General features: G+C 42.3%; 2 protein-coding genes and 1 long non-coding RNA gene across 10 annotated transcripts in view; 1 reads left to right on the top strand and 2 right to left on the bottom strand.

Annotated features, from left to right (window-relative positions):
- LOC145470734 (uncharacterized) overlaps positions 1–16,540 on the top strand; it is a 258,742-nt gene that overhangs the window by 179,519 nt on the left and 62,683 nt on the right. The window lies entirely within an intron of this gene.
- The window catches only part of LOC145470705 (uncharacterized), a 102,215-nt gene that overhangs the window by 73,562 nt on the left and 12,113 nt on the right, over positions 1–16,540 (bottom strand). For 6 of the 8 annotated variants that reach the window (XM_081454521.1, XM_081454522.1, XM_081454526.1 and 3 more), the window contains 2 exons: positions 3,302–3,374; positions 3,040–3,119 (listed from right to left, as the gene is read on the bottom strand). The gene's annotated coding sequence lies outside the window, so the exon portion shown is untranslated. The remainder of the gene's footprint in view (positions 1–3,039; positions 3,120–3,301; positions 3,375–16,540) is intronic. The other 2 variants (XM_081454527.1, XM_081454528.1) reach the window with 2 other exon arrangements.
- On the bottom strand, positions 8,292–10,973 carry LOC145469186 (uncharacterized). The gene has a single exon (XM_081452883.1). It carries the CDS (start codon positions 10,971–10,973, stop codon positions 8,292–8,294), a length of 2,682 nt encoding a protein of 893 aa, XP_081309009.1.

Here is a 16,540-nt window from a genome sequence, read left to right as displayed (position 1 = left end):
AGTGTATCATTCGGTGCCAAATGAATTTCCTGAAACAGATTTATCTTCAATTCTAAGTTTGTGTTTTGTCGCTGTGTAGGTCACCGACCGGACTCGACTGACCCCCTCGAGATAGCGGCGGCATTTGCGCCTACTCTTTGAGCATAGTTTGCATTTTTTAAGACCACAGTGTAAATAACATTGACGACATGAAATCGACTCAGAAAATGGAATGTTTCAGTAGGAAGTAACAATTCTAAAACACACGCTCTCTTACATATTATAAGTTCAGTAATAGAAAACAAAAGTACAAATGTGCGAGCCACGGGTTATCTGATCCCCGCACATATTGACAATGATGGCTTAGAAATCACGAGGTGACCACAAGACATAAACATAATAAACGGTCAACTTGAACTAGACTGAAGTAGAATTTCCCTTCACTAAATTTAACATTCCGTCACAACAGGAATCGATTTCCCTTATATTTTCTCCCCTGTCTATATTTTGATTTGATTTTCATAGCCGCTTTATGCGGCTTTTATTAATACGCCCCCCAAAAACAACAACATTTCAATAATGATTGTAAACGTTTTGTTTCGCACTTACTTTACCTATTTTCGTTTTGTTCAGTACCTTACAGTGATCAGATCTATTCTCTCCTTACAACGACAATGCAAAAACAAGCGGGCAGGTCGGCTGAAATAAGGAATTGCCATCGACACCATTATTTTGTTACTGAAACAAACTCTCCCAGTTCGTACTATAAGAAATACATAGACAGCAGTAAGGAGAATTTGCGTGCCACATCAGGACAGAACCAAAACTAACTAATTACAACCGTCCGTACTTCTATTTTTTACTAAAAGACTCCGTGAGTAAGTTACAATGCCGGAGTTTTCTTCGCCGGTTTGTTTGCTTCGGGAAATCACCAAAATGTACACGACAAAGTCTATTGCAGCATAGCGGAAAAAATGTGAGCTTGCATGAGGAGTTCCGCAACTGGCAAACCTAAAATTCGCAATTTTCTCAGACGGCTCTCTTTCCGACTGGGAAATAAATTTTTTGAGAATTCAAAGGCTTCAAGAATTTCTCGTTTTGTTTGCAGAGATTGACACCAGATCTTTCGAGTTCGTTTTCACACTTGAATTGTCTTAACATGCGCTAAGCGAAACTTAATTAATTTGCAATGATAGCGAGACGAGTAATTACCTGCATGTACTGTACTTACGGTCGTCCTGTATGGCGGAATCTAAGACCATCCAAGAAATTCTAAAGTTCACTTCGTTATTTGGGTAATTCCGTGAATCGAAATTGTAAAGCACGCGCGATTAAAAATTAGAACGTTCTCTGTGAAGCGTTATTTGGGGACGTGATCTGTCCACATTCTCAACTGTCTAAAATTTCACTGACTTGTCATCTCAGAATGCTTGGATCAACAAAAAGGTCAACACACGAAATGATGATCAAAGTTCTAGTATCACTCTACATGTATTTAGCTGCCCTCCATTTTCACCTCCCTTCCCGTTCAAGCCAATAACTATATATATAACAAAATTATAATTAATGATTTTTTTTTTCACTGCTTTATGTATATATGCATTATGTTCTTATTAATTACTGGACCGTTGTAGCTGAAAAGTAGGCTTGAAGAGAAAGTAAAACCTACAACACTGTCTTTAGTAAAGCGCTCGGTTTATTATTGTGGACACTGCTTCAGTCTTCACCTTAAAGGCAGATCAGCATCTTATTTCTCCCGACGTATCTCGCTAGAGTCAAGCTTACTGGTCTAGAGAATTTTTTAAACTGATCACCCATGCCAAGAACTATAAGAACTCATTGGAGAAGTGCAAGGGAGATAATCTGTATGTTTTCATGCTGGTAATCAAAGGACAATGTGCATGTCAGTGATTGTATGACTGCCTAAAAAGAACATTTGATGGTTTTGAACGAGACCGTGGAACGTTCTCTGATTCAATAATGGACACGTTCCAAGTATTTAATCGCAACGATTTAATTTCGTAAGGAGATTGTTTCGTTTTTTCTTTTTCTTTTTTTTTTTTTACAGTGACCTTTGTACGACAAACGATCTACTTTCGTAGTTTTCCAGTTGCCTAGCTATACTGGAAAAAAACCTTGTTTGGAACAAAATCAATAATGGACACGTTCCAAGTATTTAATCGCGACGGTTTAATTTCCTAAGGAGATTGCTTCGTTTTTTTTTTTTTTACAGTGACCTTTGTGCGACAAACGATCTACTTTCGCAGCTTTCCAGTTGCCTAGCTATACTGGAAAGAAAACCTTGTTTGGAACAAAATCGCTTGGATTGCTATTCGCTTTATCGTGAAGTTCGGCCGCAAAGCATTTGCTGCCAAGAAGTGTATTGCCGATTTCTATGTTATTTTGTCATATTCCAAAATCAGAAATTACATAACCTTCTGAGGTTTTAGTTCATCAGATATACTACCCTGTAAAAAATTCATGTTTTACAATTGCGTTCAATGCCTTACAGGGATCAGATCTAATCCTTCTCACAACAACAACGCAAAATTATGCCTGCAGGTCGGATGAAATAAGGAATTGCCATCAAGACCCATCAACACATTTTTTTGTCTCTAAAAGGAATTCCTCAGTTCGTAGAAACAGATATACACCAGTAAGGAAAATTTGCGTGTCACATCAGGACCTTATCAAAACCAACCAATCACAACCATTAGCACTTCTACCTGTTGTTCTTTGACTAAAAAACTTGGTGAGCAAGTTATAATGGCGGAGGTATTTTCGCCGGTTTGTTTACTGCGGAAAATTACCAACTAAAATATGCGCGAGAAAGTCCATTGCATAATAGTGTAAGTTGGGACTGAAAAACAGTGAAATTTTAATCTAAAAAAAAGAAAACATTAAAAGATGTGCAATTTTGTAAGATGATAGATTGATTGCCTTCGTGCCGTGGGGCTATCGAGACCAAAATAAATATCTTTTGAAAACCACTGAGACTTGAGAGCGCGAAAGCAAAGTAGGAGGATTAAAATGCCTCTGAACAACAAATGTGCAAAATACCTGGAACAGACTCTGCTGTCGTTGTTGTTTAATTGGTTTTGCTGATTTGTTGTCCTGTTGTTTCTTCGAAAAATCAAAATCTGCAATAACAATCCAATGAACATTGACGTTAACATAACCTTCGTAAATGACACTTTTGGAGAGGTAGATTCTTCCTTAGACTTCTTTCAGTGTTAACAACAAACATCAGACGAACTATTCATTCAGGCAATCGAAACATGAATCTGTTACCACATTGTTAAACAAATGACAAAGTTTCTACCTTCTGATGTTTCCGCTCAAATCAGCACCACAAAGGAATCGCCACTTCCTCGTTTCTCGTCTTTACCAAGCACCTGTGAAAAAATCCGAAAGCTGCAACGCCAGATCGATGGAAACGGAAAGTGCTTAACTAAGAGTGACATGCATTCTTCATACTACAATCTTGGTCAGAATAAAATAAGAAATAAAACCACCCCTCCCCCCGAATCAAAAATCAACGATGAACCGGCGCTAAACCCAAAACTAGCCATTTTTCCTTCATTCAGATTGTCCAAGATTGTAAATTTTCCCCTTAGTGACACTGTGACAATCGTTTCTCTGTTGTGTTTATATAGAAAAGTGATTTGCCGCAGTGATTACCTTACGTATCTCAAACACTTACAGTTTATCATTCCGTGCCAGTTGAATTTCTTGGAACAAATTTGTCTTCAATTCTAAGTTTGTGCCTTGTCGCTGTGCATGTAGGCTCAATTACCCGCCGCTTTTCGAGGAACATAGACCGACTCGAAAGATAGCGGCGGCAATCGCGCCTACTCTATAAGCATAGTTTGAATTTTTGAACACCAAAGTGTAAATCACATTGACGAAAGGAAATTGACTCAGAAAATGAAATGTTTCAGTAGGAAGTAACAATTCTAAACACACCTTTTTACATACTCTTACATATTATAAGTTCAACAATAGAAAATGAAAGTTATAACGTGCCAGCGATGGTTTATATGATCTCCGCACATAATGAAAATGATGGCTTAGAAATCACGAGCTGACCACAAGACATAAACCTAATAAAGGGTCAACTTGAACTAGACTGAAGTAAACTTCTACAATTTCCTTTCACAAAATTTCACATTATGTCACAACAAGAACCGATTTCCCTTATATTTTTTCCCCTCTCTATATCTTTGATTTGATTTTCATCGCTTTATGTGGCTTTTATTAATACGCCCCCCAAAAAACATCAATTAATAATGTCGATTTCCGGCCCTAGCTTCATAAGAATTGTAAACCTTTCTGTTTAACGCCTACTTACAATTGATTTGACCAGTTTCGTTTTGTTCAGTGCCTTACAGTGATCAGATCTAATCTCTCCTTACAACAACAGCGCAAAATTTAGCGAGTAGGTCGGCTAAAATAAGGAATTGCCATTGACGCAATTATTTTGTTACTGAAACAAACTCTCTTAGTTCGTAGTATAAGAAATATATATACACTAGTAAGGAGAATTTGCGTGTCGCGTCAGAGCAGAACCAGAACTAACTAATTACAACCATTCGTAAGTTCTTCAATCCATTGCTTTTTGACTAAAAAACTTGGTGAGCAAATTATGATGTCGGAGTTTTCTTCGCCGGTTTGTTCAAGTTGCTACGGGAAATCATCAAATGTCCATTGCACAATAGTGGAAAAGAGCGAGCTTTCATAATGAGGAGTTTCCCAGCGACTAAAACCTACAACTGGGAATTTTCCTAGAGAGATCTTTTTCGACAGAGAAATTGATCTTCTTTACGGCACTGAGAATTCAAAGACTTCGCCGGAATTTCTCGTCTTGATTGCAAAGATTAGAGACGCGAGATCTCACGAGTTCGTAAACCTTGGCATTTTCCTTGCTACGTTTGTTTTAAGGTTACCGTATACCTTCAGGGGTGTCTCACGTCCAAGCGATTTAGCGCGTCCGGTTTAAGCTGTAGATACCAAAACCCCATATCAAATTAAAGCTTATAGAGCTGGCTATCAAACCATACCAAAAATTTTGAAATAAAATGAACTGTCGATTTTTTCACGGCCACTAAATGAGAGCGTCCTAATCACCTTTTGGAAGCTACAAGTCAAAGCGACTTTTGTTTTTCGCTAATCCATTTTTTTCCTCGGTTTCAGGACAAAAAGCGCTAAAAAAGCGTGTCTGTGTTTTGCCACATTCAATTGCAGTAAAAAGTTACAGAACATTTTCGAAATAGGATTTTAAAAATGTGAAGTGATCGTACAAAAATTGCTCTCGGAGAAAAAATATTTCGAAATAAACAATTCGCAGACAGGCTTTTGTTTTTTATATGTTAATCTAGCTACTGTCCAAATTTGAGGGCAATCAAACAAATTCCCTTTGAGTTGTAACTCTTTAAAGTGTCTGCTTCAAGTGAAAACATTTATTCGAGAAAACAGCCCTGAGAAAAATCTCTTGCTTCGCAAACAAACTCCGCCCACAAACGCCTTCAACTGGGTTCTCAGATCATTGAGCCAATCAGAGCTTGGAAAATTTACTACCATTAGCTCGCGGTGAAATTTACGCGTGAATCTCTAAAAAAACCCCTTGTGTTTCGCAATGCGCTCGAGGCGGAGAGATCATTTTTCTGTAGCTCGGTTTTTCTTGAAGCTGGTCTGGCAAAATGGGGAAGACGAAAAAGGATACGAACGCTAGAGTGGCTGGGCGACGAGAACAAACTGAACAAAAGAAAGCGCGGCCGAGCAAATGTGCATGGATAATATTCCAATGGATCTCAATGAGTCCGACGATTCATCGGTTCGGACTCAACAAAAGAGTCAATGTAAACGTCGCTGTTATCGCTGTCGAGTTCCCAAATTTTTACGGAACCTCTCTCTTCTCTTGACTCGATCTTTTTGCCCGCTTGATACGATAGCTATAGCTTCATCCGCGAGGGCAACTTTCGCTTCTTCACTCATTGATGTGTTTTCATTCGTTCTTCGCTTTTACGAACTGGTAAACAGAGTTTTCCGTGGTCCATGTTTACTTATAACTTAATAGAATCACATCTAATACTATTTAGGAGGACTCCACTGAAAACCGCCTTTGGCGAGTTGGATTCCCTCACTAAATATTATTATTATTATTATTATTATTATTATTATTATTATCGTCCTCACGTAATGTTTGCTTAGAGTCCTTAGGGCCGAGACCAAACCATGGTCCTGGGGCACTAGGGAATAGCCAGTTTTTAGCTTGATAGAGTCTAGCGCTGCGTGCCACGAGAAGCAAGGAACAGACGAGGTATTAACAGCAAGAGAAACTGTATTTCTGCCATGTGCGATCTGCTCACATACACAATCTATGTCCCGGATTCCGGGACCGAGAGGGGCCTCGGGACTAGTTCCCAACATCTCCCCCCTTATATAAAAAAAAGGAAATGTCTCTTACAAAATACAACAATGGGCCCTATAAATGGCCTAAGAGAATAAGCAACTGTAAGTCAATGTAGACCTCTAGGTCAGTTCATAGTCTTCAAACCTCGAAGGAGGTTTGATGATCCTCGTTCTTGTTCCTGTGTTCCCTAGAATGGGTTCTGTAGGTTTGTCTTGGCTGGCTAGAGTTGCAAGATTCGTGGACCCATTTTTTGAGAGTCTCTCTGTTTCTGCGTGTTGTGTCTGCGCTGGGGGATGATTGTTATATGTAACTACAGTTTCTTCTGCTTGTGGTGTTATGGTGACGTTGCCGTTGTCCGGTGGTGGTTCCTGGATCAGTGGCGGAGGGGTGGTCTGTGTTGGTGGAGGAGACTGTTCAACTGTTGGCGTGATATGAACCCGGTTTCTACGGATGTTGCTGTTCGGTGTCTGAATGGTGTATGATCTGGGTCTGTCCTGGGAGAGGATAGTTCCCTGTATCCATGGATGACCCCTCTGTGTAGGTGGAGGTTTCGCATAAACGCTTGAGCCAACAGCAAGCTCGGGATGTACTTTGGTTGGTGAGCTGTCGTAATAGCGTTTGCTCGCAGCTCGCTTCAAGGTGAGCTCTTGAGTGACGACAGCTAGGTTCACGGGTGAAGGCTTGATGAGGTGGTTTGGTGTTGGCAGTGTTGTCCTTGTACGTCGACAGAGCATACGCTGTGCAGGCGAATATGTGAGTCCCTGGGGCGGCGTGTTCCTGTAATTTAGCAGTGTGGACTGGAGGTCAGTGGATTTCTTCAGTGCTGTTTTGGCCACTTTGACGGCAGCTTCGGCTCTCCCATTGCCTCTAGGGTGATATGGTGAGGAGGTAGTGTGTTTGAATCCGTATTGTGTGGCAAAGTCCTCATATTCCTTGCTTGCGAATTGTGAGCCATTGTCAGTATGGCACATCTGTGGTATGCCAAACCGCGCAAAGTGGGCCTTGGTCTTGTTTATTACTGTGGCGGAGAGGGTGTCCTGGAGTTCGTCGACTTCTATCCAGTCCGAGAAATGGCAGACAGTAACCAGGTAGTCCTTCTGCTCATGGCTAAAGATATCTTGGCTCACGATTTGCCACGGCTGCGTTGGGATTGGTAACGACTTCATAGGTTCTTTTGTAAGAGTTTTACTGTACTGGGCACAGACACTGCAGGTGTCGCACATGTCTGAAATGGCTTTCCTCATGCCTGGCCAGAATAGGACTTCGCGGGCCATGCGAATGTTTGACTCTGCTCCAAAGTGGTTCGCATGTATTTTCCCAAGCATTGTTGAGTACATGGACTGTGGAACTAGGACTTGCTGACCTTTGTAAATGATTCCATTGTGTATGCTTAGTTCCTCTCTGAAGGTCCAGAAAGGGCGGAGGTTGGTGGCCAGGTGTTGTTTGTCGTCGGGCCAGCCAGAGATGACAGTTTGTTGTAGATCAGTCAGGGTTTGATCCCTTTTGGTTTCTGATTTGAGGAGTTCTTCTGTGACATCTGTGAGGCGGGGGTTGTGGTCATTCTCGGAGTGTTCAAGTTCAAGGCGGAACACTTCAAACCCTGTTACATTTGCATGCACTGGGGTGGGTAAAGCAGCGCGGGATAGTGTGCCTGCTATATGAAGGCTTGTACCTTTCTTGTAATGTAGGCTAAACTGATATCTCTGAAGTCGCATTAGCATTCGCTGAAGACGTGCGGGTGACTTATGAAGTGGTTTCTTGTAGATGGTTTCTAGGGGTTGGTGGTCGGTGTGCACTGTGATGTCTGACTTGCCAAATAGCCAATGATCAAATTTCCCAAACGTGTTGCAGATGGCAAGACATTCCTTTTCGAGTTGAGAGTAGCGCTGTTCTGTGCTGTTCAGGCTGTTTGAGGTAAAGGCGACTGGTTGGAGTTTACCGTCAGCATTTGGTTGGAGGAGCGCTCCCCCAGGCCTTCTTCGCTGGCGTCTACTTGGAGTACCACAGGTTTCGCTAGATCATAGTATTGGAGGATTGGTGCAGTGGCGATCAATTGCTTTGCATCATTGAATGCTCTTTCTTGAACCTCTGTCCAGGAGAATGGGAGATCTTTCTGTGTTAGGGCAGTGAGGGGTCTAATGACGGTACTCAGATTTGAGCAGTATGGCGATAGGTAGTTGGCCATTCCCAGAAAGCGTAAGAGGGCTGCCTTGTTTCTCGGTTTGGGCATAGTAGTTATCGCAGTGACTTTGTCAGGGTCAGCTTTCATCCCATTTGCTGTGATGATGTTGCCCATAAACTTCACCTCTGGTAACTTGAACTGCAGTTTTGTGGGGTTTAGTTTAATGTTCTTTTGGAGGCAACGTTCCATTAGGGCTACAAAGCGACGATCATGATCTCGCTCAGCTTCAGTGAAATCTGTTCCCTCTCCAAAGACCAAAATGTCGTCAGCTATACAGATTATGCCCTCTAGACCCTCCAGAGCAGAAATAAGTCGCATCTGAAATTCTTCTGGAGCACTTGAGATCCCGAAGGGAAGGCGTTGCCAGCGGTAGCGGCCATAAGAGGTGTGCATTGTGGTCATGCGCGAGGACTCTTCGTCAAGAGGTATGTGGAGGAATCCATCGCGTACATCAACAAGAGAGAAGCATTTTGCATGGGCTAGTTTATGAAGCTGCTCGTTGAGGGTTGGCATTTGGTAAATGGGACGAAGGATGGCTTTATTTACCGTCTGGCTGGGGTCGATGCATAGTCGGACTTTTCTGGGAGTTTCTCTGATGACTTCATTTGAGCACCATGGAGTTGGTTCATCAACCTTAGTTATGATGCCGGCGTTCTCGTATTTGTCTAGGGCACTCTTTTCTGCCGCCCGTTTGGCCACTGGGATGCGGTGGATAGGCATTTGAACTGGTGTTACATCGTGTTTGATTTCAAAATGCACAGGGGGCCCAAGGCAGCCGAGACCTTCAAAGTTCTCAGCATATTCCATTAGAATGTGTTCTTTTTGAAGCGCACCTGCGGGGGGTAGTCGCCGTTTAGCAGGGATGTTGATCGGTTGAGACGGAGAAGGGAGTGGGTTGCAGGTGCTTGGTCTGTTGTTGTGGAGTTGTTCGATGTGGTTGCATTCCACTTGCTCTTGTGCTTGCATTTCCTGTGCAGTGGGCGGGGTGTCCTGTGCTTCGTTGTAGTGGGCGATCGTTACTGACGGAGATAGAGAGAAGATAGTGTCTGATTCAATTCTGATAAGTCCCAATCTTTCACTGTCGCCCCCTGATAAGAGGGCGGGCTTGTTGGCCATGATGTCATCTGGTAGGATTTGGAAGGTTAGGGTGACATACTGATTTTTCCTTTGGCATAGCAGCTCGACTTGGCCCAAAGGTCTCAGTGGGCGAGTGTTCCCATATGGTTGTAAGAGAAAAGGTGATTTTGACATGTGGATGTCTTGGCCTAGAGTGGTGAGGGTACTATGAGATAGGGTGTTGCACGAGGCTGCTGTGTCAATTTGGAATGTAATTGGCTGGAAGTGTGAGCCGGTAGCTGACAGGGGCAGTTTTACAAAGTATTTCCTCTTCTTCTGTGGAGTTCCTAGAGAGTAACATTGCTCGTGATAATAATCCGCATATACCATGTGGTCGGTTGGTTCGTCTCCACTAAATTGCAAGTGATGCACATCTTCCCGACGTCGACTGCTGCCCCTGTTACTGGGTGTTTGGCTGGGGTTCCGGTTGTTGCGAGTGGAAGGAGGCAATGGGCCTCCCCGTCGTTGTGGTGGTTGGCCGTTTGCCAGGCAGACGTTGGCGAAGTGGTCATTGATACCGCATTTCGAGCATGTTTTGCCCCGTGCTGGGCATTGTTTCCATGGGTGAGGTCCCCGTTTGTCTCCACACCAGTGGCATGTTCCAGGCTCTCTTCGTAGTTTCATTTCTTTATGTTTCACCCAGTGGACTCGTTCCTCGGTGGTTGATTTTGAGGAGTCGGTTATCAGCTTGTTTGCGGTGTAGGCAGACTCTAGGGCCATGGCTTCGGTCACCACATCTGCCATGCTCTTAGGTGTGTTGTCAGGCTTGAGATGTGTTTTTAGCAACTCGGCTCGCATGGCGTCGTTGTTGAGTCCAAATATAAATTTGTCGCGGTACATTTCGTCACTGAGTGTTCCGTAAGAGCACAGGCTTCCGGCTTGCCTAATTCTTACTTCCCATGCTTGTACCGATTCGGTCAGGGTTTGGTTATGGCCCCAAAACTTAAATCTGTCGGCCAGAATTGAACTGCCGGTCGATCCCGTGTAGTGGATGCGAAGTTTCGCCATCCATATCCAAGGTTTGGCTCTGTCAACAGTCGCGATCTGAGGTTCTATCGTGTATCGTATTACCTGAAGTGCTTCGTCTGGCATGGCCGATCGAAGTGCGGCGATTTCGAGCTGGGGTTTCTTGTAATACTCGGCTGGCTCCGTCTCTGGGTCTTTGTCCAGGTTACGGTAGTCTGCTTGAACGCAATAATCATTGAACCTGACTTCGAAGTTTTTAAAATTTTCGGAAATGTTTCCGGTTAGGTTGAGTTCTGGGCGCTTGAGGTTCGACGCCATGAGTTTGTGTATCCAACGTAACGTTGCGAGAAGAGGTTTCGTGATTGAAGTTTTCGCTGGGGCGGTTCTAAAAAAAAAAGGTTGATCCCACTTCTGACACCAAGTCTAGCGCTGCGTGCCACGAGAAGCAAGGAACAGACGAGGTATTAACAGCAAGAGAAACTGTATTTCTGCCATGTGCGATCTGCTCACATACACAATCTATGTCCCGGATTCCGGGACCGAGAGGGGTCTCGGGACTAGTTCCCAACAATAGCACCCTCCTCAAAATGTGCGCTGTACCTAGCAAGGTTATCTTTTGTAGTTCACTGATGCTTAATTGGCCGGGAATTCTTCCAAGATAAGTTTCTAGTCCCTTTTTGATAGCTCCAAGTGCTCCAATGATAACTGGTATCGTTTCCGTTCTCATGCCCCACATTCGGCTTGTTTCGATTTCCAAGTCCTTATATTTGGATAGTTTTTCACTGACTTTCACGGATGTGTTTCTGTCTGATGGTACTGCCATGTCAATAAATTTACAGGTTTTCGTTTTGTGGTCTTTTATCACTATATCGGGTCTGTTGGCTGTTATTTTCCTGTCTGTGTGTATTGGCATGTCCCATAATATCGTGACATCCTCGTTTTCGGTAACTGTTTGCGGCTAATGGTCATACCACTTTTCTGATGTCTTTATATTATAGTTGTGACAGACTTTCCAATGTATATACGCGGCTGCTTTATCGTGTCTGTGGGTATATTCTGTTTTCGCAAGTTCAGGACACCCAGACACGATATGGTCAATTGTTTCGTCGTATTTGTTACACATCCTCCATAGGGGGCTAGTACCGTCTTTGATAATGCTGGCGTGGTATGATCTGGTAGCTAGGCTTTGGTCTTGGGCTGCGATTATGAATCCTTCCGTTTCTGCCTTCAGTCCACTGCTTTTGAGCCACTGGTTGGTTTTGTGGTGGTCAACATCTGCCTCCTTTATTCTCTTTGGGTATCTTCCATGTAGGGCTTTGTTCTCCCACTGCTTTGTTAATTTTTCTTGGGTCTTATTTCGTGCCATTTGTTTGGTTTTATTATTATTATTATTATAAAAATGCTTGGATCTGAGTAGCCTGCCAATTCGTGGTATCCACATATTCCCGCGAAAGTAGTCTCGGTTGATTGCGTACACGTTATAGGGTTGTCAATCAAGAGGGAATCTAAGACTGTCCCAGAAATTCTGAAGTTCACTTCGTTCTTTGTGTAATGCCGTGAGTCCAAATTGTAAAGCAAAGGAGATTGAAAATTTGATTAATAGAATGTGCTCTGTGAAGCGTTATTTGATCTGCCCACATTCCGAAGTCTACAAAAAAGATCACTTGTCATCTCAGAATGCTTGGATTAACAAAGAGGTCAACATATGAAGTGATCATCACTATAATTAGCTTTTTATCATGACTTCCCTTCTTCATGTTTAAGCCAAAGGAATAATGACTTGTTTTTCACTGCTTTATCGGTGTTCCTAAAAGCTACTAGTAGCAAAAATGTAGGGTTGAAGAATAAAGTAAAACCGAAAACACGGTCTTTAGTAAACCGCTCGATGTATCCGTTGCGACAACTACTACAGTCTTCACCTTATATATTGTCAGATCAGCATCTTATTTCTCACAACGTATATCGGAGAAGGAAATAACCCATTAGAGTTGGAACGTGGCCTACCATATCAGGTCCCCCATATCAGACCCCAACATACAATACGAGACCCCGACCTACCATATCAGACCCCAACGTACCAATTCAGACCCCGATCATATCAGTCGGGTTTGACTGTTTCATGTGTCGCGTTTAACTTTATGTTAACTGTTGTGCTAAGTAATACAGTAATTCTTCAGTAGTGTACTGAAATTATTATGAAATATGGTTATTACGAATAACAAACTGCAAGTTCACTGGAAGAGAAAGTCGCCATTGTTGCAACTTCCTTTCTAGCCTATAGACTTCACAGCATTGCGTTTCTTATTACCGTATTCTGGTACTATTTTGTTAGGAAATATATAAATTATAAATACTTTTGAAATATATTTTTGAAGCAAGCATCCGTCCCAAAACGTTCTAAGATAATTATATGTATCACTTTGTTTCAAGTCACGCAACCAGCGTCTTGAAATTTTTGTTGACCTCAAAATGCCTTTGTTTAGTAGCAGACTACGCTGACAGATTGGTATTATGTCCGTCTCAGAACGAAGTTATTATCCGATTGCTTCATGTAGTCACGCAATTCTCACACTCGCATATTACTCGTTTAATATACCGAAGCTTTTCTACGCAATAAGGTAGATCGACGAGAAGTGTATAACACGTTGATAAAGATCAAGCGTAAGGTGATTTTATAGCATTTCTTTATTGGGATATTTGTATAATTTCACGCCCGAAATTTTTATAGTTATATCCATCGACAGCACTGGAAGGCCTCTTTCACTGTTTTTAAATACCGGTTTATGCAATGTCGTATAGGTGAAAATAAGTCGTCTACTTGCAACCAGAGGGTATGGACTCCCATCAAATGACCAATTTATTTCACGTAAATACATGTCGTTGACTGAAATTTTAAAATGAAGTTTCACGTTTGGCCTCTCCTGAATCAAATAAATAAACCCCTTCAGGCGGCTGGTATGTCTGCTCATAAATGTGCGCGGCTGAGAGATTGCCCGAAAAATGAATCTTTGGCGAAGGTTCGAGGGTTTCTGATGATTGTTGTAGTCGCGCACGAAAAGCGTGGAGTCTGAGATTGTAGGTGTCATGTTCAGGGCCTGATATTGTAGTCTCGCGCGAAAAGCGTGGGGTCTGACATTGTCGAGGCCTGATATTGTAAGCTCGCACGAAAAGCGTGGGGTCTGAAATTGTGGGTGTCATGTTCGGGAACCACGGGGACTGATATTGTAGTCTCGCGCGAAAAACGTGGGGTCTGACATTGTCGGGGCCTGATATTGTAAGCTCGCACGAAAAGCGTGGGGTCTGAGATTGTAGGTGTCATGTTCGGGGCCTGATATTGAAGTCTTGCGCGAAAAACATAACAACCCCGGATCGGTACTTTGGGAATTTCTGGGTGAGGATGTGCCGCTGGGACCCTGGAACCCTTAGCTTATACCAGAGTTAGTTCAACTGAATTTTGCTACCCTATACTAGAGTGAACTCCCCAAATCCCTTCATCTATCGACACTGTTGAGGCTGATTTGCGTACATTTAAACTTGCCGATTTGATTTTTTTTATATTTTTGAGTGGCAATTCCTGGTTTCCTTAGTCTAGATAAAATCTTCAAGCAACTAGTCAGTTTTATGAAAAATTATACCCTAATCTAGACCCAAACGCTCTGATTTATATACCCTATCCTAGAGTAAACTGCTTGAAAAACATACCTTTCACAGCGGCACATACCTATATAGCCCATATATGGCAGTGCCCCCCCCCCCTCCCCCAGGGTAGCAACCGACATTGTCGGGGCCTGATATTGTAAGCTCGCACAAAAAGCGTGAGGTCTGAGATTGTAGGTGTCATGTTCGGGGCCTGATATTGTAGTCTCGCGCGAAAAGCGTGCTGTCTGACATTGTCGGGGCCTGATATTGTAGTCTCACACGAAAAGCGTGGGGTCTGAGGTGGACGGTCTGACGTGGGGGGTCTGAGGTGGTGGGTCTGAGGTGGGGGGCTTGGGGCCTGAGATGGGGGGTCTGTGATGGTAAGTCTGAGGCGGAGGGCCTGAGATGGTGGCTTGAGATGGGGGCCTGAGATGGGGGGTCTCTGTGATGGGGGGTCTGAAATGGGGGGCCTGAGATGGGGAGAACGTTCCAAACCTTGATCGAGATAGCGGCGGCAATCGCGCCTACTCTTTAAGCATATTTTGCATTTTTGAACACCACACTGTAAATCACATTGGCGAAATGAAATTGACTCAGAAAATGGAATGTTTCAGTAGGTAGTGACAATTCTGAACATACCTTTTTACATACTCTTACATATTATAAGTTCAACAATAGAAAATGAAAGTAAAAATGTGCAAGCGACGGGTTATCTGATTTCGCCACATATTGACAATGATGGCTTAGAAATCACGAGCTGACCACAAGACATAAACTTAATAAAGGGTCAACTTGAACTAGACTGAAGTAGACTTCTAGAATTTCCCTTCACTAAATTTAACATTCCGTCACAACAAGAATCGATTTCCCTTCATTTTTCTCCCCAAACTGTTATTTTTGATTTGATTTCATCCCTTTATGTGGCTTTTGTTAATACGACCCTTTCCCGCCAAAAAACAACAACATTTGAATAGTGTCGATTTCCGGCCCTAGCTTCATAAGAATTGTAAACTTTCTGTTTCGCACTTACTTACAATTAATTTACCTATTTTCGTTTTGTTCAGTGCGTTACAATGATCAGATCTAATCTCCCCTAACAACAACAGTGCAAAATTAAGCGAGCAGGTCGGCTGAAATGAGGAATTGCCATTGACGCAATTATTTTGTGACTGAAACAAATTCTCTCAGTTCGCACTATAAGAAATACATATACACCAGTAAGGAGAATTTGCGTGTCGCATCAAGGCAGAACGAAAACTAACTAATTACAACCGTTCGTACTTCTATCCATTCTTTTTTGACTAAAAAAAAAAACGAGATTGAAAATTAGAATGTGCTCTGCGAAGCGTTTTTTGATCTTCCACATTCCGAACAGTCGACAATTTCAATCACTTGTCATCTCAGAATGCTTGGATCAACAAAAAGGTTAGCCCACGAAGTACTGATCAAAGCTCTAGAACGTTTCATCACTATATTTAGCTGCCCTCCATTTTGACTTCCCTTCCTGTGGCAAAAACTATATACATGTATTAAAAAAAAAAATTATGATTTGTGTTTCACTGCTTTATGTGTGTGTGCATTATGTTCTTGTTAATTACTAGACTGTTGTAGAAAAAATAGGCTTGAAGGAAAAGTGTAAATTAAAACGTGGTCTTAAGTAAAGCGCCGGTTAATCATTGTGGCAACTGCTTCAATCCGGCTTCATATTATAGACAGATCAGCATCTTATTTCTCACGACGTATGTCGGTAAAGTCTAATATACAGATCTAGAGAATTTTTAAACTGATCACTCATGCCAACAGCCATAACAAATCCTTGGAGAAGTCCAAGAGATATAATTTGTATGTTTTCAAAGGACGATGTGACAGTGATTGTATGACTGCCTGAGTAATGTCAACATTTGATGGTTTTGAATGAGACCGTGCAACGCGCGATATTCATTAAAGTTCAACTCAATAATGAACATGTTCCAAGTATTTGCAGTAATCGCGACGGTTTAATTGCATAACATAGCAACAAGAGGACTTCATTGAGAGATCGGTTTGTTTTGTTTTTTCACAGTGACCTTTGTACGACAAACATTTACTTTGGTAGTTTTCCAGTTGACTATAAAGATGGAGAGAGAACCTTCTTTGGAACAAAATCGCTTAGATTGCTATTTGATTTATCTTGAAGTTCGGCCGCAAAACATTCGCTGCCAAGAAGTGTATTGCCGATTTTTATGTTACTTTGCCATATCCCAAAA

This window comes from Orbicella franksi, chromosome 15 (assembly GCF_964199315.1).
Source record: "Orbicella franksi chromosome 15, jaOrbFran1.1, whole genome shotgun sequence".
Lineage (NCBI taxonomy): Eukaryota > Metazoa > Cnidaria > Anthozoa > Scleractinia > Merulinidae > Orbicella > Orbicella franksi.
This window is presented reverse-complemented; position numbering and strand designations above follow the sequence as displayed.

Coding starts and splice junctions, on each gene's coding strand:
- LOC145469186 (XM_081452883.1), bottom strand. CDS start 10,973: ATGGCGTCGAACCTCAAGCGCCCAGAACTCAACCTAACCGGAAACATT.